At 39.3% G+C, this 20,339-nt stretch overlaps 1 protein-coding gene across 6 annotated transcripts in view; it reads left to right on the top strand.

The window, feature by feature from the left end:
* Spidr (scaffold protein involved in DNA repair) overlaps positions 1–20,339 on the top strand; it is a 209,266-nt gene that overhangs the window by 35,928 nt on the left and 152,999 nt on the right. For 4 of the 6 annotated variants that reach the window (XR_005287227.1, XM_038346408.1, XM_038346407.1 and 1 more), the window contains exons 6-7: positions 16,987–17,240; positions 19,873–19,973. The exons of 1 other annotated variant lie outside the window; for it this stretch is intronic. Coding sequence is in view for 4 of the 5 variants with exons in the window: in XM_038346408.1 (XP_038202336.1) it covers positions 16,987–17,240; positions 19,873–19,973 (355 nt within the window). In the remaining variant the exon portion in view is untranslated. The remainder of the gene's footprint in view (positions 1–16,986; positions 17,241–19,872; positions 19,974–20,339) is intronic. One more of the 6 variants, XM_038346410.1, reaches the window with a different exon arrangement.

Genomic DNA, 20,339 nt, shown 5'->3' with positions numbered 1-20,339 from the left:
CATGCCTTTCTTATTTTATATTTTATGTTTTCGGCAAGCTACATGCAGTGGCATGTTGTAATCCTAGCTTTTAGGAGGCTGAAGCACAAGTATCACAGATTAAAGGCTAGTCTGAGATACCTTGTTAGTTTGTGGTTAGTCCAGGCCTGGGTGGGGGCAGTCCTGTCTTGTAAAACCACAAAAAACAAAACCAAAATGCAATTATCTCAGTTTTCCCCCAAATATCTTCATTTTAGATATAAAAATTTATAGTGACCTGTTTTCCAAAAGTATCAGGAGCCATGACAAAATGTCATGTTTCCTTAAGGCTAAAACCTCTCATATCATTCCCATAGAAATACTGTTTTCTTTAGGGACAAGGGTAGTAGGTTGATTTGAGCATTGTCCCTATAGTTCTAGAACATCATCTTACCTAACCATTGGTCATTTATTATTGTATTCTATAAAGTTTTGTGCAGGGAACATCTCATTTCTGAAAACAGCCTGGTGAACTTTTTGTTTTGAGAATATTTTGTGAATAATGAAATAATTTCAGAATATGCTTCTGGCTTCCTTCCCCTCCCAGATATAGGCTCTCAGTAAGAGCAGGCTCATTATAGTGCACTGAGAACTGGCGGTGTGCCTATGCCTACAAGCATAAAGACCTGGAACAAGTTACTGCTCTCCTTTATAGAAGCGGAGGTGCTCCTTTTTCCAGAGATAGACAGCAAGATCTAGCTCCCAGTCTCTTTGCTGTGTGGCTGATAATTTGCCTGTTGTTGCTCCAGAGCCAGATTATACTGTTAAAATTGCAATGTGATGATCTTGGAGAAATATATTCTGTTCAGTCTGCTTGTTACTGATATTTTAAACTATGTAGATCAGTGCTCCAAAGCAGATGATTTAGGAGAGGAAGCCAGGGCCATGTGTACCCAGAGAGGCTCTCCTGGCCTGGCAGGTCAGTTCCAGCCAGCTCTGACTGTTGATGAGTATGATTCCAGTGTTCCTAGGTACTGTCAGCTTCCAGAATGCTCACCATTCAGAACTGTGTGTGAGTCAGTCATCCCCATTTCTTCAAGTTCACACACTGTCACAAAGAGCAAAAAATCAAAAGTGAAAAACTGTTTCTATTGTGCATCCAGTGCTTTAAGGTATTTTCTGAAGTTTTTAATCCTTGTAGGATTCTTGGCCTATAAACTTTTCTACATTTGTATTTGTAGTAGAATAATAAAACCCATGAACCAACATTTAATTTTTTTTTTGAGATCCTAACAGTGTTGATGGGAGATTGCTTGTTTGTTTCCCAGCCGCTTAGACTGAAAAAAATTACACAAAACTATATTAGTTGAATCACTGCTTGGCCAGTAACTTATACATATTTCTAGCTACCTCTTACATCTTAAATTATCCCATTCCTATTATTTTATATTTTACCATGAGGCTAATGGTTTACCGGTAAAGTTCCCAGGCGTCTATCTCCTCCAATGGTTATATAGTGTCTCACTAACTCTGTCTACTTTCTCCTCTATCTCTGCTTAGAATTTCTGTTTTACTCTATTCTGCTCTGTGATAGACCCAAGCAGCTTCTTTATTCATTAACCAAACATATTCACAGCATACAGAGGGTAATCCCACATCATAATAGAATCACATCATTTCTTCCTTTTTTCTTTCTCTAAACCCTCCCAAATACTTTTCCATGCTGTTTCAAATTCTTGACCTCTTTTTTTCACTAATTGTTGTTATATACATACATACATACATACATACCTACATACATACGTATATATGAACCAACATTTTTTATCTGTAGTGAAAATTTTACCTATTTTACAATTCCATTAATATGTTATGTTTTAAAGTATTGAAATATTGAGTCATACTGATCAAAGTCTTTAATAAGTGCAACTGATAAATGGATTACATGCCAACGGTGTTATAAAAATAGGTAGGTAAATTACTAGTGTTATGATCTTATAACCCCTGACTTCTGTCATCTATAAAATAGTATTTACTTAACATTAGTTTGTTTCTCACTTCATGGTTCCACCACCATGTCTTGCATACCATGATTGATTGTATCTGTCCAAACTGTGGGCCACAATCAAACCTTCCCTACCTTTTTATTCTTTTTTTTCTAGAATTTAAGGTGGTTTAAGACACATGTATATTTTCCCTAAGAAGCGTGGAGACCGTTCCAAGCACTGAGCTCTGTTACAAGCTCCAGGTGAATGGTCCCAGTTTCTGTACTAAATGGAGACAGCTTTGCCACCTTCTTCAAGTACTGTGTCTTTCCAGTTCCCATGGACTGTAAAGAGTAAGAACCTCCTTACTCCTGTCCTGATACCCAGAATTCTTTTCCTCGATAGTGAACATAGCCTGAATCTTTTATAGAGACTTAAACAGATGAATATAAGGATCTATTACTTGCCATTTTTAGACATGTAACTGCATACTCGTTGATTGATAAGTACTTAAGACCATGTTTACTATGCCCCAATCTTTGATGATGACATGGAGGTCCCTCATTTATATGCCTCCTATAGACAGACTTTTCACAGTTTACCAGCTTATATACATCTTATACACATGAGAGGACACATTTTTAATGGTCTATCACTTTTCTTGCTTTATGCCTCTTTTGTTCTTTGTTCTTGATGTCCAAAGGAAGAGATTTCTTTTTCTTGAATCTTTTTCCATTTATATGCCTTTTTTTTAGAATCTTAACTATAACCTAAATGATAAGCAATCTCTTCAGTTCTCATTTAGACCAGATTCTACTGCCTAATTTATTAACCTTTCTTCTTCTAGGCAAAGAAAGATGAAAGATTATAAGAATGAGTAAGAAATCAGGACTAGAGGCATAGATTGGATTGTGGGTGTGCTATTTACTGTTTTGTTAATCTCAGACAAGCTAGGTTCATGTGAGAAGTGGGAACCTTTATTGAGAAAATGCCTCCATCACACTGGCCTTGTAGGAAGTCTATGGAGTGTTTTCTTGAAGTGATGACTAATTGAGAAGGCCCTGCCCATTGTAGATGATGCTACTCCCTGGCAGGTGGTCCTGGGTTATATAAGAAAGGAAGCCAAACAAGCCAGTAAGCAACATTCCTCCATGGCTTTTGCTTTGGTTCCTATTTTCAGGTTCCTGCCTTGATTTCCTGCTCTGACTTCTTTTCATGATGTGACTTGGGATATGTAACTCAAATAAACTCAATCCTCTCCAAGTTGCTTTTATTTATAGTATTTTTTTGGGGGGGGTGTTGTTGAGACAGGGTTTCTCTGTTTAGCCCTGGCTGTCCTGGTATCAGACTGGCCTTGAACTTAGGGATCCACCTGTCTATGCCTCCTAAGTGCTGGAATTAAATGAACGCACCACCACGCCCAGCTTTGGTCACAGTGGTTTATCACAGCCACACAAAGCAAACTAGGATAGTAGATAAAAGAAATCATTCTTTAGCTTTCTGTGTGTGCTCCATAAGATACTATGACGTATAGGTTGAGAGAGAAAGAGACACAGTTACAGAGGTACATGCCTTTCGTCGTGTAGTAGGAAAGGTAAAATGTATGTGTTAAGAGCAGCAGGATGCCAGAATGAGTTAAGTAGTATAGGTCAAAGAACAGCAAGAGAGATTATGGGCAGTGAGCACTGTGTGGAGGTTTTAGGCCCAGGGTGTGTCTGCCTGAGAGGGTATCTGAGCAGAGGCTTCAGGTTGGTTCAGGAAAGTAAAGGATCTCATTTCTGAGGCTTTGTTACTGGTGGGAGACTGTACGATGGGTTTGTGTCCTGAGATGAGACATTTCGCAGTTCTACCTGAAAGGAGATTAATGTGATTCCCGAAGAAAACATGAGCACAGTGTCGGGAACTTCCCTCTAGGGATATATGGGATGGTGCAAGTGTGCACACAGACATAAATAAAAGAAAGAAGCAAGAGGTCAGATTAGGGGACCAGTTATCTCTAATGATCCTGTTTTAGAAAGGAAGACTACCTGAGAAAGAAGAGGAAGATTAAGTTCTTAATGTTTATCATCAATGAGTACTTTCAGTTCCATTTGATATAAAAAGAAAGCAGAATACATTATAGATACATGATCCCCTTGATGGCTGAGACCCTGGAACACTTAACTAGGCCGTATAATAAAAAGCTAAGATAATGAAGGGTATGAACAGTTTGATTTTATCATGTGAAATTGAGATATTTCCAAATATAAATGTTTTTCATACATTTGCAAAGATGAGTGGATTAAAGCTAAAAGGGCTAGAGGCATAAATGTGAGAATTACCTATAGTTTTTGTGGTTACTTCTGTGTGAGAATCAGAAAGTAAAATCTCATGTAAAGAGTACCTGAGCCAGTTGGTCATGATGCACACCTTTAATCCTGACACACACCTTTAATCCCAGCACTCAGGAGGTAGAGGCATTTGAATCTCTGAGTTTGAGGCCAGCCTGGTCGATAGAGCAAGTTCCAGGACAGCCAGGGCTACACAGAGAAATCCTGTCTCAAACAACCCCCTCAAAAATAAAAGAAAGACATACAAAATGGGGTTGGAGAGATGGCTTAGCATTTAAGAGCACTGTCTGTTCTTAGAGAGGACTCAAGGTCAGTCCCCAACACTCACATGGCAGCTCACTACTGTCTCTAACTCAAGCTTCAGGGGATTCAACACCCTTATACAGACAGCCATACAGGCAAAAGCCAATGCACATCAAATCAAAATAAATGAACCATTTAAAAAAAGATTACCCAAATATTCAGGACCTATTGCTAAGCAATGTTACAACATTCTGTTTGTTTGAGATTAAATCTTGCCATGTAGCCCAGGCTGGCCTTGAATTCAAACTCTTCCTGCCTTAGCTACTGTAGTGCCAGTATCAAAGGTATATGCTATTATGCCCTGCTATAACTTCCTCCCTTTCTTCCTTTCTCTCCTTCCTTTTCCTTTTCCTCTTCCTCTTTCCTCTTTTCTCTTTCCTCTTCCTCTTCTTCCTCCTCCTCCTCCTCCTCCTCCTTCCTCCTCCTCCTCCTTCCTCCTCTTCCTCCTCCTCCTCCTTCTCCCACTCCTCCTCCTTCTCCCACTCCTCCTCCTTCTCCCACTCCTTCTCCTTCTCCCACTCCTCCTCCTCCTCCCAGGGATCTTGAAGTCACAGAGATCTGCTTGCCTCTTAAAGGTTAATTTCTTTTTCTTTTTGTTTGTTTTTGTTTTTGCTTTTTTGGGGGGGGTGTATGTGTTTCTTAACTGTGCTAGTAAATTCTAAATGACCTCTAATGTACCTACTTTCTACTATGCATAGCAAGATCTGTTGTCCTGAGTTCTGGGTTTTACTACTGTAATTAAATTTTGTAATATGTCACATTTGGTTTTCAGAAGGTAATTCATCTTCAGTAGGTATGAACTAATCCTGTGAGTCTTTAGGTATGTGTTTAACATTAAAGTCAGTGATTGAAAACAAGTCGACTAGGGTTAATGAGCTGCTGACGATGTGAGGGTGATGGGGGGCACCACAAATAACAGCATTTCAGAGCTTAGAGCAGACTTAACTGTTAGTGAAGAAATGGAACTTACTCCTGTAATCGAAAGGAGTTGAACTCTACCAAGGATGGTTTTGGAACTGAGATTTATTTCCAGATGCTCTGAAGGAGAACAAAGCCCAGCTAGTAGCTTGGTGTTGGCTTTGTGGTATGCTGTGCAGTGGAACCAGTTGAAATGAGTCAGATTGCTAACTGTGAGCTAATAAATGGGCATTTCTTTTAGCCTCTAAGTTCTTGCAAATTATGACCACACTTTTAGAAAATTAATACAAAGCTTGTGAACAACTGAAGAGTATAGGTAGCATGTACCAATGTGTATCTCATATACTTTGTAGGAAGATGGGCTGTAACTGAGGTTTCTTATCCCACCTGGTCCCACAGCCACTTTTAAAATAGCTACTCAGAAGCTTAATATTGATTATATACTGTTTGGCCTAATAGCTCAGGCGTATTATTAACTAGCTCTTACAACTTAAATTAACCTATTTCTTTTAGTTTATATTTTACCATGAAGTTTGTTACCTCACACCTTGCTTTTCTGGTGGCTGCTTGTGTTTTCTAGACTCTGCCTTCTTTTCCCATTAATCTTTGATTGGGTTTCCTGGCTGTCTTGCTTCTGCCTGGCTATTGGCTAAATCAGCTTCTTTATTAACCAATGGTAATAAAACATTCACAGCATAAGAAGGGCATCCCACATAAGTGGGCATATAAAGACGTTAAGTGGTGGGCAAGAAGTTTGACTGATATCCTATTCTCCTCTCCCCAACCCCTTGCACTTAATATAGTCTGGACTTTAGTGTGGTACCAGCAACATCTAGCAGATACTTGGAATTCAGCAAGTCTTTTCAGACAAAACAGGTTATGGAAAAGAAGGGATTATGTGGAGATAAAAGGAAGCTGAAGGCAGGAAAGATGAAGATCCTAAGTGTATAGTGAGTCAAAAGGCTTAGAAGCTGTGGTCCGTGGATATTTTCTTTGTGCATTAGGACTGCTGGCACAAATACCACAGACTAAGTAGCTCACAAGAGCAGAAATTTGTTTCTCATAGTTCTGGAAGCTAAGAAGTTCAAGACTGGGATGACAGTTGATTTCATTTCTGCCTGCTCTGGTTCTAGATTGCTGTCTGTACCTCATATCCTCACCAGATGAGAGGGCTATGCTCTTTGATCAGGGCACAGGTCCTATTTTGAAACCTGTAGTGAGGAGCAGCAGACTGCTTCGTCCTGCTGCCCGGCTCTTGCACTGCTAGCTTTACACCTGAAATAATTACACGGAAACTGTATTCTTTTAAACACTGCCTGGCCCATTAGTTTTAGCCTCTTACTGGCTAACTCTCACATCTTGCTTTAACCCATATTTAGTAATCTGTGCAGCACCACGAGGTGAAAGATCTTAACCTGCGTCTGTCTCAGAGAGGAGAGTCATGGCGACTGCCTGAAGTGTCTGCCTGACTCTGCTTTCTTTCTCCCACGATTCTGTTCTGTCTACTCCACCTACCTATGTTCTGACCTATCAGGCCAAGCAGTTTTCTTTATTAATTAACCAATGAAACAACAGATATACAGATGACCCTCCTCCATCAGAAACCATAGCAAATGTCTGTGGCTGCTCTCAGAGTTGGAAGGAGCTGAGAATTACAAATCGATGATTGTGGTGGGGAAACCCAATACTGAGTATAATAGTCTCAGTGAAGTAGTGAATGTTAAAACAAGATTTCCACCATTCGAATAAAAAGGAGGCTCTTAGAGCTTCTTACTGGGGAGAACGTGTAGTTGTGATAGAGAGTGAAAAGTGGATTTTCTGCTTATCCTCCACTTGCACATCGTTTTTGTGCAAAGTAGCTACTGTATAGCAAAGAAAGTTACTTCTGGTCTTTTAGGAATTGATATTGGTTAATGTTCTATATTTATAAAGCCGGCTGTTGACATGAATGCTGTGTTAGATTTCTGTCACCATGACTCGTACTGAGACAGGCAAGATTTATTTTCGTTTATGTTTTCAGAAGTTTCAGGCCTTGGGCATTCACTTGGTTCTTATGGACCTGAGGTGAAACTGAACACTATGCAGGATTGAGACAGACATAAGTAGAGAGGATGAAGCAAAAGACGGAGGAATTAATAAATTCTATAAAGGCATAGCTCTAGTGACCTGTCATTAAATCATGAATCTTAAACTGGATTAATCTTTTTATTAAGTCAGACCCTTCAGGATCCAATTACTTTCCCCAACCCTTCTCCTCTGATACCATCTATATCATAGACCAAACCTCCCATACATGAACATTTTGTCAAGATATTTAATATCAAAGATTTACAATTTGCAGCACTCAATTTCCTGCTTACTAATGGAAAAAGTCTTTCCTGTGGATACTTCTAAGCATTAGGAAAAACTATTCCGGGTATGATTAAAGAAATAATAAAGTATCACTGCTTTTGGATTCCTGCCTAGTGCCTTCCCTTTCAGGTCCAAAGGAAACTCCAGTTTTCCACACTCCAAACAGATGGTCCAGATATCCAGAAATGAGCTCAGCTTAGAAATGGAGACTAGGATGGTTTCAGGCAGTTGAGTAAAAGCCAGTGGTTCTGAGGAACTTGTGAAACGGGTTTCCATCTACCAAAAGGAGTCTTTCCCCCTTATCTCAGTAGAAGGGGCAATGTCCTCCTGTGGCTGCATATCAAATCACTTGCCTTTCCAGGCTCCCTTAGGAGCTCAAGTACTTTCATACATTTCACAGTCAGTGCTGCACCCTAGACCTTCTCAGTTCCCCAGGCTTCTTCCTCCCGACACCCATTTGCTCTTGTTATAATGGCATGATATATATGTGCTCTCTTCTTACTCTCTCCTACTCCACCCCCTGTACCACCTGCTGTTCTCCTTTTCGCTGTGCTCTGGTCTCTATCTCTTCCTACATCGCTACTGCAATATTCTCTCCCGCTTCCCTAGCTCTGGCCGTGTCCAGTCTTCTTTCTCTCTCTACTCTGGACTCTTCCAGATGCCTCTGGCTGTTCTTTCTCTCAGATGTGCAACAAAAACCTTCCCTAGTAATGAAGCAGTCATATTGGCTTAATTTATTTTCTTAATTTTTTTAGTTGTACCCTCTCACATACACATATGCCCATGTTTTCCCTTCTGGAACTGTAAAGCAAAAATAAACCTTTTCTGCCTTTTAAAGAAAGAGTAAGTTGATAGATATATAGCTAGATAATGAAGTTTCTATGAGGTTCAAGCATCTATGGAGGAAGGGTCTAGAAATAGCTTCCTGCTAGTTCTTCAAACTTATGATGAAAACATGACAGCTGTATTACCAAAGAAATGACAGGTATTATATTTTGTGACTAGTACACATTTCCTAGAAACATGGAAATAGGCATTTATCATATATAGAGATTGGAAACTGATTGGGAAAGGGGCATTGGTGGTAGGGATTCTAGCTAAAGAGGATGTTTGTTTCCGGTCACTGTAAATGAAGGTGACCCTGACTAAGACTCTTAGGGTGATGAAGTGAGCGAGTGAGAGTCCTTCCCTCTGTCACTTTAGTTGCTGTCGTCATCAGATGTTTTCTCAGAAACTGTTTCTCTAAGAAATGGAGCTGGAACTAGGTAGCCGCTCTTACAGAATGGGATTTGCATAGACCCGATGGCTTTTGTGGACTACCTACCTAGCCAGTGTACAGTTTTGGCTTTTACGTTTATAGCTAAGGATGGTCTGAATGTAGTGTTTTAGTCATGTTTGAGACTGTGGTTTCTTCAGTATTTCTGAAGTGCTTAAGATGCTTACTCTCCCTCTTCACTTCCTCTTTATCTTAGACACTGCAATGTCCTCGTGAGGAACAGCTTCCTGCTGTGTACGCTTCTCTCCAGCCACTTACTTCTGTCTTGAGTGGTTTGTGTTTTTATCTAAAGCCATAAGTGCATTGCAACACGAACTGGCTATTTCATCACGCTTTGGATTGAGAAAGTCTGTCAGGAAATCACAAGTGAATTGTCCCCAGCATAGCCCTTTAGCCTTGCGCTTCTCACCTGCTGTGTCATGGTAGGCAGTTGGTATTCTGACTGGCAGTTATAAAAAGGACTCAGTGGGTAATTTGCAGATTAAGCAATGGCTTGAGTGTATCACTTGGTTATGGTCACCGAGAGTCTAGTATGCGACATGTAGAAGGAAGAAGCCCGATGGCTCCTCTCACAGAAGTCAAAGGAAGCCTGTTCAGTTTCCCTGTCTGTCAACCTCAAAATGATCCCAAGTTTGGCTCCTAGCTGCTCTTCAGAAGTTGCCCAGGGCTCCTAGATCCTGAGGAGACGGTGTGGTGTGAAAGAAGAGATTTCTTGTACTGTTGAATTAAATCAGATGAGCACTTTTTAGTGGGAGATGTGGTGAAGATTCACGCGTTTTATGTTCTTTCAGTCGATTCTCTTGGGTAGACTGTATTCTTAGGCAGACATAAACACAAGTCAGGCTTTCACGGAGCTCACAGTCCAACAGATGTACAAATACATTCATTAGTGAAACGATCATAATATGTGCTAGTATCCTCTCCTCTGGGTTGAGAAAGCCCTTACAGTACATGCTCCTACAGAAAGTATAGGAAGCCCTAGTGGTTGAACCCAACTGTAAAATTGACCACAGCTTGCTTTCTGGTTCCATTTGCTCGGGATGCTTTTTTCATCCTTTCACTTTAAGGGTGGTGCCATCTTTAAATCTAAGATGAGGTTTTTGTAGACAAATGAAAAACATGTATTTTGTTGCTTAACCCTTCAGCCATCCTGTATCTTTTGATTGGAGAGTTGAGCCATTAATGTTTAAAGTTATTGTTGAAAGATGTTTCTTGATTGCAACATCTTTTTGTTTCTTTATTCTACTTATATTTTATTCGTCCTTTTTGTTTCAGTAATTATCACTTCAGTGTGTCTACAGTTTCTTTTTTGTGTTTATTCCTCCTGTCATTCTGAAGTATTGCTTCCATATTTTCTGCAGGGGTGTTTGGTGGTCATAAATTTCTTTAGCCCCTTTATATCATGGAAAGTTTTTCTTCCTCCTTCAGCTGTAGCAGATACTCTAGCTGGTATAGTAGTCTTGGTTGGCATCCGTGGCCTTTCTTTTATAATGAGGTGCATTGTTCCAGAATCTTCTGGTTTTCAGTTTCCTTACAGAAATTAGCTGATATTCCAGTGTATTTTCCTTACACGTGGCTTGTATTTTTTCTCTTGCAGATTTTAATACTTTTTGTTTAGTATATTTAATGTTTTAATTATGATATGGTATGGGGAGTTTTTTCCGGATCTTATGTACTTGGTGTTTTGTGTGCTTCCTGTGTCAGTATATATCTAGCTTTAGCTTTGGGTCCCTCTGTGATTTTGTTTAAAACCTGAACTACCCATTGGTCTAGAATTATTTTCCATCTATGCTAATAAATTAAATATTCCTTTTTTTTATAGTGTCCCACATTTCCTGCATTTTTCTTTCTTGTTTCTTTATTTTCCTTTACAGTTTTTGCTTATGTGGTCTAATTGCTCTACCTTTTCTCTAAGTGCTGATATGCTATCTTGTATTTAAGCCATTCTACTTGTAAGGCTTTCTCCTGAGCTTTTTAGTTTTGTTAAATTTTTAAATTCTATCTTTGTTTCAGTTTGAATTCTCTTCAACATTTCTTTCTCTTTGTCAAATTCAGTTTTATTTATTTATTTATTTATTTATTTATTTATTTATTTTTGAGACAGGGTTTCTCTGCAGCTTTAGAGTCTGTCCTGGAGCTAGCTCTTGTAGACCAGGCTGGTCTCGAACTCACAGAGATCCGCCTGCCTCTGCCTCCCGAGTGCTGGGATTAAAGGCGTGCGCCACTACTGCCCAGCCCAGGTTTATTTTTTATACTTAAATTATTTAATTTGTTTGTATATATAATTCTAAATATTCATGCCACATGTTTATTATGAAGATTTTTGACTTAAAAATTCTCAAACATGATATGAACATTTATATTTCCCAAAACCTATAATAATTTGGAGGGCATATATTTTTTAAAGCTTCTGTTATAATATACAGCAGGTACTGACTTACATTTTCTTTTTGTCTTATTTAAAATAGTTTTTAAGCTAAAATATATTTGATAATATTTTTCCCTCCCCCTAAGTCCTTCCAGATACTCTACCCCCAACTTTCAGTTCTTTCTTAAAAAACAAATAAAACCCAAATACAACAACAAAACCCGCAAAACCAAGAAAAAAAATGAAAATATAGCCCTCCAAAACCCAGCATCAAACTGTAACCACATAAAAGATGTTGATGTACCCAATGTTACTCTATTGGAGAAAAATTTTACCCTTTTCCTAGCAGGTATAAGGCTATGTGTTATCTTTACCCTAGATGGCACCTTCTGCAACCAGACTTTGTCCTGCCAGAATTGGATGGGAATCTTAACATGATGAATAAGACTGTTATACTTTCTATACTGCTTCTGTCGACCTATGATGGGTAGCAATGTCAGTAATGTAACTAACCTCCTCATTGTGTTTAATCATAAACAGAACAAAAGGTATCTATCAGCAAGAGAGGCCAATGGAATTTTCATAAATATAATTACCTAATTCTGTCTTAAGTGGTACATCATTGTTTTTTCTTATAATTTTGGTCTTTTAAAACTAGGCCTGGGGCTGGTGACACAGCTCAACAGGTAAAAATGCTTGCCACTAAGTCCATTGATCTGAATCAAAGTGCCAGGAATCATATGGTTGAAGGACACAATTGACTCCATAAGTTGTCCTTTGGCTTTAACACACATAGTGTGGAATACATACACATGCACACAGGAATGAATGAAGTAAAATTTTCAGATTTGGCCTGCCAGAGCTCTGTAGTGATGAGGCGAGCAGGTCTGCTTTTTGTCCTGCCTGGCTTCCGCACGGCTAGCTTTACATCCGAAATAACAACACACAAATTGTATTCATTTAGACACTGCCTGGCCCATTAGCTCTAGCCTCTTACTGGCTAACTCTCACATCTTGATTAACCCATTTCTAATAATGTGTATCACCACTTGACTGTGGCTTACCAGCATGAGTCTAACCACCGTCCGTCCTGGGTAGGAGAAGTATGGCGTCTGCCTGTCTCTGCTTTCTTCCTCCCACAATTCTGTTCTGTCTTCCCCGCCTTCCTATGTTTTGACCTATCAGGCCAAGCAGTTTTCTTTATTATTTAACCAATGAAAGCAACAGATAGATATAAGACCCTTCTACAGAGCTCCCATAATTGTACTGTTATTGACTGACCTCTGTTTATAGATGAATACTTCTGTGGTGTTAGGCCAAATGAATTCAATACCTAGAACCCCTCTATTTTAGTTTTATAATCCTTGCACCCTACTGATGGAACTCAATGTATTTGGTTTCAGGGACTTAGTACTACAGTAAGTGTTAAGGGGCAGGCTACTGCTTTCTATGTGTCTCAGCATAATCAAGCTCTCCAACCAAATGCAGAGCTCCTGTATAGTCATGGCTGCCAGTCTCATGCCTAGATTGTCAGTTTTGGAGATTTCCCATCTTCCAGTGTTTTCCCTAGTATAAACTCTTTTCTAAAGAAGGCGTCTCACCGTCATACTTTAGCTTTAGACACAGTACAGATAGAACTCAGGGCATACCTGGCCTCACTTTGGCATTAACACATGAGAGGAGTAGTCACAAAGGAGCCCAGCTCTGCAAAAGACATTTTTGGGCTGCTTCATTTTTCAAGATTTCCTTTGGCCAGTGAGAATGTCAGCTGCATAAGTGATTACCATACTTCTCTGTGTCAGTCTGTAGTCTATATGGGAGGCCACAGTAGTAAACTCTAGCAGGAGTAATCTTTGCAGGCCAGAGGAATCTGGATACACTTATTGAAGAATAAAGAGGCACATGCACCATTCTCCATGAGACCTGCTTCTGGATCAAAACCTCAAGGGAAGTAGACGAAAACCTCTCAAATATCAAGTAACTCAAGGACCTAAATAAAGAATGTCATACAGATCTCTTGGCTAGGACAATCCTAGGCAACTTTTTACGTTAGGTTTGGACTCCCTTACTACACGTACCCCTTTTTGTCCACTCTCTTTTAATTCCACTGTCTTTAACCTCTGCTCATTTAACTTTGTGATATCACCTATATCTTCTAGATTATAGGCAATTAAATTCCCAGTAAATTTTGTCTTCAAACATGTTACACAACTAATTAAAAACCCAGACATAGATATTGGGGTTCAAGCTGAAAGACCAGAGAAGCAAAGCATCCCACCACTAGAGAGTTCTTACCTCTATGAAATCTTTAGACTGAAAAGAGTGAGTTCCGCCTTATAGTCCTCTCTAGTGTTGGCATTAAAGGCATAAACCACCACGGCCTGACCTCTATGGCTAACTAGTGTGGCTGCTGGGATTAAGGATTTGAGCCACTACTGCCTGGCCTGTGTGACTGACTAGTGTGGCTAGCTTTGCACTCTGATCTTCAGGCGAGCTTTATTTGTTAGATCATAAACACAATATCACTATATTTCCCACTTTTGTCTAATAAAAACAGTTTATAACTAATATAAGAAAAACTATATACAACAAGTACAATAACTATATACAATATATAGGCACTAAGTACATCAACAATGCATTTGCATTTGACAAGTTCAAAGAAAATACTCCATTATCTATCCTATCTTGGTGAGTCCAAAGTCTTGTATGTGATTTACTTTCTATCATAATTTACATTACCATCCAAAACTATCTTTTGATATCTCTCAACCTCATGCACTTTATACTGCTTTAGTGAATTTGTTTTCTGAGTCTTGTAAAGAAGGAAAACTATAACTATCTAGTCTTTAACTACCTCAGAGATCTGAGAAAGAAATAGTACTGAGTATTCAGGAAGTGCAAGCATGCAATTTCCAAAAATGAGAGAAATGTTAGAAACAGCTACTACCTGCCTGAACAGTTACCTAACGTTCCTCTGCATTGTTGGGATATCCATCTTTGGCCTAAAGGCCTAGAATATTCAACAGACTTTCATATGAAGTAGAATTTTTGAAGGACTGTCCCACCTTGTCTTGACAGGGTTCAGCAGTCACTCTTTTTTGTGTCCTACATGTTCAATTAGGACCCCATACTGTCAGCAGTTGAGGCAAGGGCATTTTCTTGGCCAGTCACTTACTTTTGCCACAAAGAAAGTAAATTCCATGTGGAGTCTCTTTTGATACCCATTAACTTCTTTGAAGTACATTGTTGCTGCCAGGGCCAGACACATGTCATTGTCAAAAAAAAGGACCTATGTTATTTATTACTTTTTTTTTTTTTTTTTTTTTTTGGTTTTTCGATACAGGGTTTCTCTGTGGCTTTGGAGCCTGTCCTGGAACTAGCTCTTGTAGACCAGGCTGGTCTCGAACTCACAGAGATCCGCCTGCCTCTGCCTCCCGAGTGCTGGGATTAAAGGCGTGCGCCACCACCGCCTGGCTAATTAATAGATAAGTATCTCGCTGCCATGATTTAGGCTTAGAACCGCAAGGGTGGATAGGAACTAGCATCACGCTTTTCATTCTTTTTTTTTCTTTTCTTAAAACTGTTTCTTAGATGATACTGGATAGTATTTTAAAAACTCTCACATGTACTTAACGATGTAATTTCAGAAAAGACCCAGTGCAGTAAGCTCCTGTGCATATTAGCAAACTGTAGCTACTTCAATAACAATGCACATATATGCTCACACTCTGCTTCCTGTTTTCACTCAAACACCTCCTGCATTGCCAGGGATATGTGGTCAGCACATTAATCCAGCAAAATAGATGGGCTCCTAAGGGTGGAACACAAACATATATTTGAAATAATAGTTTTAAGAAGTCTCATTCAAGTAATGATGAAGTATACTTTACTTTTAATAAATTTATACCTTAATATAGATAGTAAATATTATAAAGCTGCTAAGAATTGAAAAATAAAAATGTTGAAGGATAAATTATTACCAAAAACATGAAATTATTACTAAAACATGGAACTGGCGTGTAAAACCAAATTATATGAAAATAAACTTTCTTTATGTTTAGGGATCTTAGTTGTTTTAGTTAGGCTTTCTATTGCTGTTACCAGAACACCATGACCAAAAGTAACTTGGGGAGGAAATGGTTGCACTTACATTCCCACATCACCATACATCATCTAAGGAAGCCAGGGCAGGGACTCAAGCAGACAGAAGTCTGAAGGCTGGAGCTGATACAGAGGCCATGGAGTAATGCTGCTTATGGCTTGTGCAGCCTTCCTTCCTTCCTCCCTCCCTCCCTCCCTCCCTCCCTCCCTTCCTTCCTTCCTCCCTCCCTCCCTCCCTCTCTCCCTCCCTCCCTCCCTCCCTCCCTCCATCCCTCCCTTCCTTCTCTTCCTTCCCTCCTTTCTACCCTCTCCTCCTTCTTCCCTCTCTCTTCCTCCTCTTCTTCTCCTTCTCCTTTGTCATCTTCTTCGTCTTCTTCATCTTCTTCTTCTTCGTCTTCTTTTTTGAGGCAGGGTTTCTTTGTGTAACAGTCTTAGCTGTCTTGGAACTAGCTCTGTAGACCAGGCTAGTCTTGAACTCAGAAATCTTCCTGCATCTGCTTCCTGAGTGCTGGGATTAAAGGTGTGTGCTATCACCGCTCAGCACATTCTGCATTCTTATACACTGCGGAGACTACCTACCAGGAGTGGTACCACCCACAAGGTTCTGGGTGCTTCCATGTCAATCACTAGTTAGAAAATGCTCTACTGGACAGTTTCATGAGGGCATTTTCAGCTGATGTTCTTTCTTCCAAGATGACTCTGGGCTGTGTCAAATTGGCATTAAAATCATGCACAGTGTATGTCAGAGCAAAAACAGAAGGCATCAAAAGAAAGTATTAGATTCTACAATATGGCCTTATGATGCAAACTTGGGTTTCCTAATCCACTTTTAAAAATAACTTTGTTTTACAAGTTCAGGCATTCGAATAAAACAATGAAGAAGTATTTTAGGAACTGTTAGGCATTCTTAAATAATCCCTGTTTATCTTAAAGATTTCTAACTGAACTTTAGAAAATATATTGGAATTGTGCCAGAAATGGCTTCGCTGCTAAATTAAAATGCTTTATACCTAAAGAGACAGTATCTTTATATTTGGTTCATGAGAAATAGTGAATGTTGGCTCCTTGCTAAAATTGAAAAACTAATTAATAGTGCCCCCCCTCCCCGTGAGGGTCAGATAATGACTACTTTTAGACTCTCAGATATGCTACTGGTTGACGTTGGAGACTTGAGTACGTATGACACGTGCCACTGATTTGCTGAAGGATGATAAGAAAAGAACCCACTTGTGTTGATTTTGATGGAGTCTATAAAATAATGCCTGGCTTACAACTAGTTTAACCTCTTCTTGACTTTATTTTTGAGTATTAAGTTTTTGTCAAAGCAATGATAGGCATGTATGCATTCGGGCTTGAATGAAGAATATTTATTCCATTTCTTAATTTTTGCAGCCAATTTCTACAGAAATTTTGGAGTATTCATCAGATAGTGACAAAGAAGATGACCCAGAGAATGCCCTGTTTATTGATTCAGAATCCCCTCACAAATACCGGGTGGATTTTAAATCAGATGCAAGATGGTCTTTGAACAGACAGACCGACTCAGAGGCACACTCAGCTGAGCCCATGTTTAGCACGCCCCAGAAATATACATCCAACTTTCCCAAGACTTCAGAAAATTCAGCAACAAAGAAGAAGCTGTTAAGGTTAAATCATGTTTGTAATTTTCTTTTCCTCACTTCTTCTCTTTCTTTAAAATATCGACTGAGACTTTAATTTTAAAATGCTTGTCTAATTGAGAAAGAAAATTAAAACACAGTTCTGATTTTGATAGACAATTAGTAAGCCTATTTTGGAGGCAGTTCATGGAATTGTTCATTTAAGTGGTACATTAATGGATTTGGTCATGAATAGCTTGCATGGCTACTTTCTTTGGTGGAAATGTGTTCTTTGCTCTTCAAGTTTTATTAAACATCAGTGTTCCAGATGCTCTGTTCATTATCAAATATAACTTATAAATATAACTTATAAAGAGAAAAATAAAAATACCTGTGTGGCATGAGTATGGTTAGAGAGAGTGGCCAAATGAATGCTTAAAAATACGAGACAGCCTTATTTAAGGGATAAAAATACCTCACATGGCTGAGGAGAGCCACAGTGGGTGCATAGCCTTGTTACTAGTGTGTCAGTCTATGACTGACCTTGGTGAGCCAAGCAGAATGTGTGCAGGAAACTTTAGAGACATGTTACAACCTCATGCCGTCCAACGTGGTTTTGTTTGTTATAAACTGGAACAAAACAGTGTCCCTGTCCGTAGGCAAAAACGTTGAGAGTGAGAAGGCACCTATGTCCAGCAGTGCCTTAAACTAAGTGACAGAGAGCTCCTACGTGAACTATTGCAGTGCAGGAGAACCGGTTGTGAGGGCGATGGGGTCTTTTACACTGTTAGCACAGCAAACCGAGAGTGGTGAACGGTACAGTGGGAGAACTGGTGCCTAAACTCACACTCTGGATGGAGAGATTTAGCTGATCATCTTCTGAAAGAGATCTAGTCCCCAGAATAGTTGCAGAGAATAGTATTTCCAGAAAGAATATTTGCAGAGACAAATACTGGGTGTATGCACTATGCTGAGAAAATTTATAACCTTTCTCATGTTGTTATTTATAAATAAGGCACAAGGATGTGTACCCATTCTTGAAAAACCATTCCTAGTATCCAAAAATCATGCACTGTGTCATGAGACCAAAGGACAAGAAAGATCCATGATACACTTAGTACAGTTAGTGACTTAGTGGCATGAGGTTGGTTATATACAGCAGGAAGACCAGTGGATTCATGGGATTTAGAGTCAAAGTTTTCGAAAAGGGCTTATTAAATGGTCAAGACAAAATCCTGGATGAGTCCAAGCTAAAATGAACATAGCCCATATGACATCAAACACATTCCTGATGCTGGTGGTTCCAGTCGTAATGCTATACATACCACTTGATGGTTTAATTTATTTGTATCCTAGTGGGGAATGACATAAGCTAAACCCTCCAGTCTTACTCAGTGAGCATTATGACTCAAGATAGTCACAGTTACTGCAAATCTGAGTCCAGCAGTGCCCTGAATGAAGCTGTTGCTTCAGAAGAGAATGGCAATTGGATATGATAATACACACTTCTAATCATGCTATAAGCAGTGGGATTGTAGTTCAAGACAAGCCTGGGTGACATGGTGATTCTGAAGTTAGACTAGAGTGCTCCATAGTTAGATCTCATCTTAAAAATCCAGGAACTAGGAATCTAACTCAGTGATAGAGTATTTGTCTAGCATGTGTGTGGCTTCGGGTTCAGTTACCGGGAAGGAAGGAGTGTGAGGAATATGTTGTCCTTGAAATTAGGATGATTTTAATGGTGCAGGTGATGTTATCCAGGCCTAGAACATAGTGTTCCCAACACTGTTGAAGACCTTCTGTGTGACAAGCTTGTTTTTGTATGCAGGAGTCATGGCAGTACGCCTTTGCCTATTCCGTGTGAAGGCTGATTGTAAAGTCGCTGCAGTGTTAGAGACGAGGTAGTAGTAGGAGCAGCAGGTTTTGGATGGGAAGTGCTTGATTAAACACTTCAGGAGTTAGGCTATCAGGTGGTGGTATGTTCTTAGGCATGAACTAATGGAGACGGGCACCTTGTAAATTTCAGATTTAGACATTTAGATGGGGGGGGCATATGAAATAGAGGAAAGTAATTCAGAAAATCCATAGAACTTTCCTTCCTTCACTCCTTTCCCTCCTTATCCCCTTTGCCTCCCTTTTCTGGCTTTGCCTTTTTCTAACTTTATTTATTTTTCTTAATTTTGGGATTCTTGTAGTGTGTAGATACTAAATTATCTTACAGATTCCAAGTAATGTTCTTGTTTGATATTTCTCCCCACCAACAGGTTGGCAAGTTTAATCTTGTCTGAGGCTCTGAATTCACTTTGCATTTATTTATTTGCACCTTCAGGGTCCCTATTTGCATGGCAGGACGCAGCATTTTCTAGCCCTAGCCAAGTGACGAGTGCAGGTAGTAAACACACAGCACATCTAAGGAGTGAACGAATTAAGAAAGTGTAGAAAGGGAACCATACCGACTTGCCTGTCAAATTTTGTGAGTACAATGGCAGTTCAGCTTTGGTGAGAATCAGGAAATAGACCTCTAGGAAAACTAGGAATTGGAAATGATACACAGAAAGAGAATATAATACAAAGGTTTTCCTTGTTTTGTCCATTTTTGGTTGAGGGGTATGAAATGTGAAAGCTGCAGTTGTTGTGAGGGCTGTTTATTAAACATAGTGTATTATATTTACTTAAACAGAGGCGGGCTGGCAGAGAGACTAAAAGAACTGCAGAATCGTCAGAGATCTGCCATTTCTTTGTGGAGACATCGATGTGTTTCTTATCAAATGACACCTTTAGGTAAGATTTTTATAAGCATCTAAGATGATGGGTACAAAATATTTCAGGTAAAAAGTCTTTTGTCACATTAAATACATGAAGGTGATTGTTAGTGTTTTTGTGACTTAAAAAATTCTTTCCAATAGTCTTTGTTTTGGGGGATACTTTTTAAAATATAGTTGAAAACTATTTTGGTGGGGCATGGGAGCTGACTGGGCTGGTAAAATGCTTGCTATGCAAGCCTGAAGATAGATCTATCTTTCTATCTATCTATCTATCTATCTATCTATCTATCTATCTATCTATCTATCTATCTATCTATCATCTATCTATCATCTATCTATCTATCATCTATCTATCTATCTATCTATCTATCTATCTATCTAT

This window comes from Arvicola amphibius, chromosome 10 (assembly GCF_903992535.2).
Source record: "Arvicola amphibius chromosome 10, mArvAmp1.2, whole genome shotgun sequence".
Taxonomy (NCBI): Eukaryota; Metazoa; Chordata; class Mammalia; order Rodentia; family Cricetidae; genus Arvicola; species Arvicola amphibius.
Note: the sequence above shows the minus strand (reverse complement) of the source record. Positions and strands in the feature narration are given on the sequence as shown.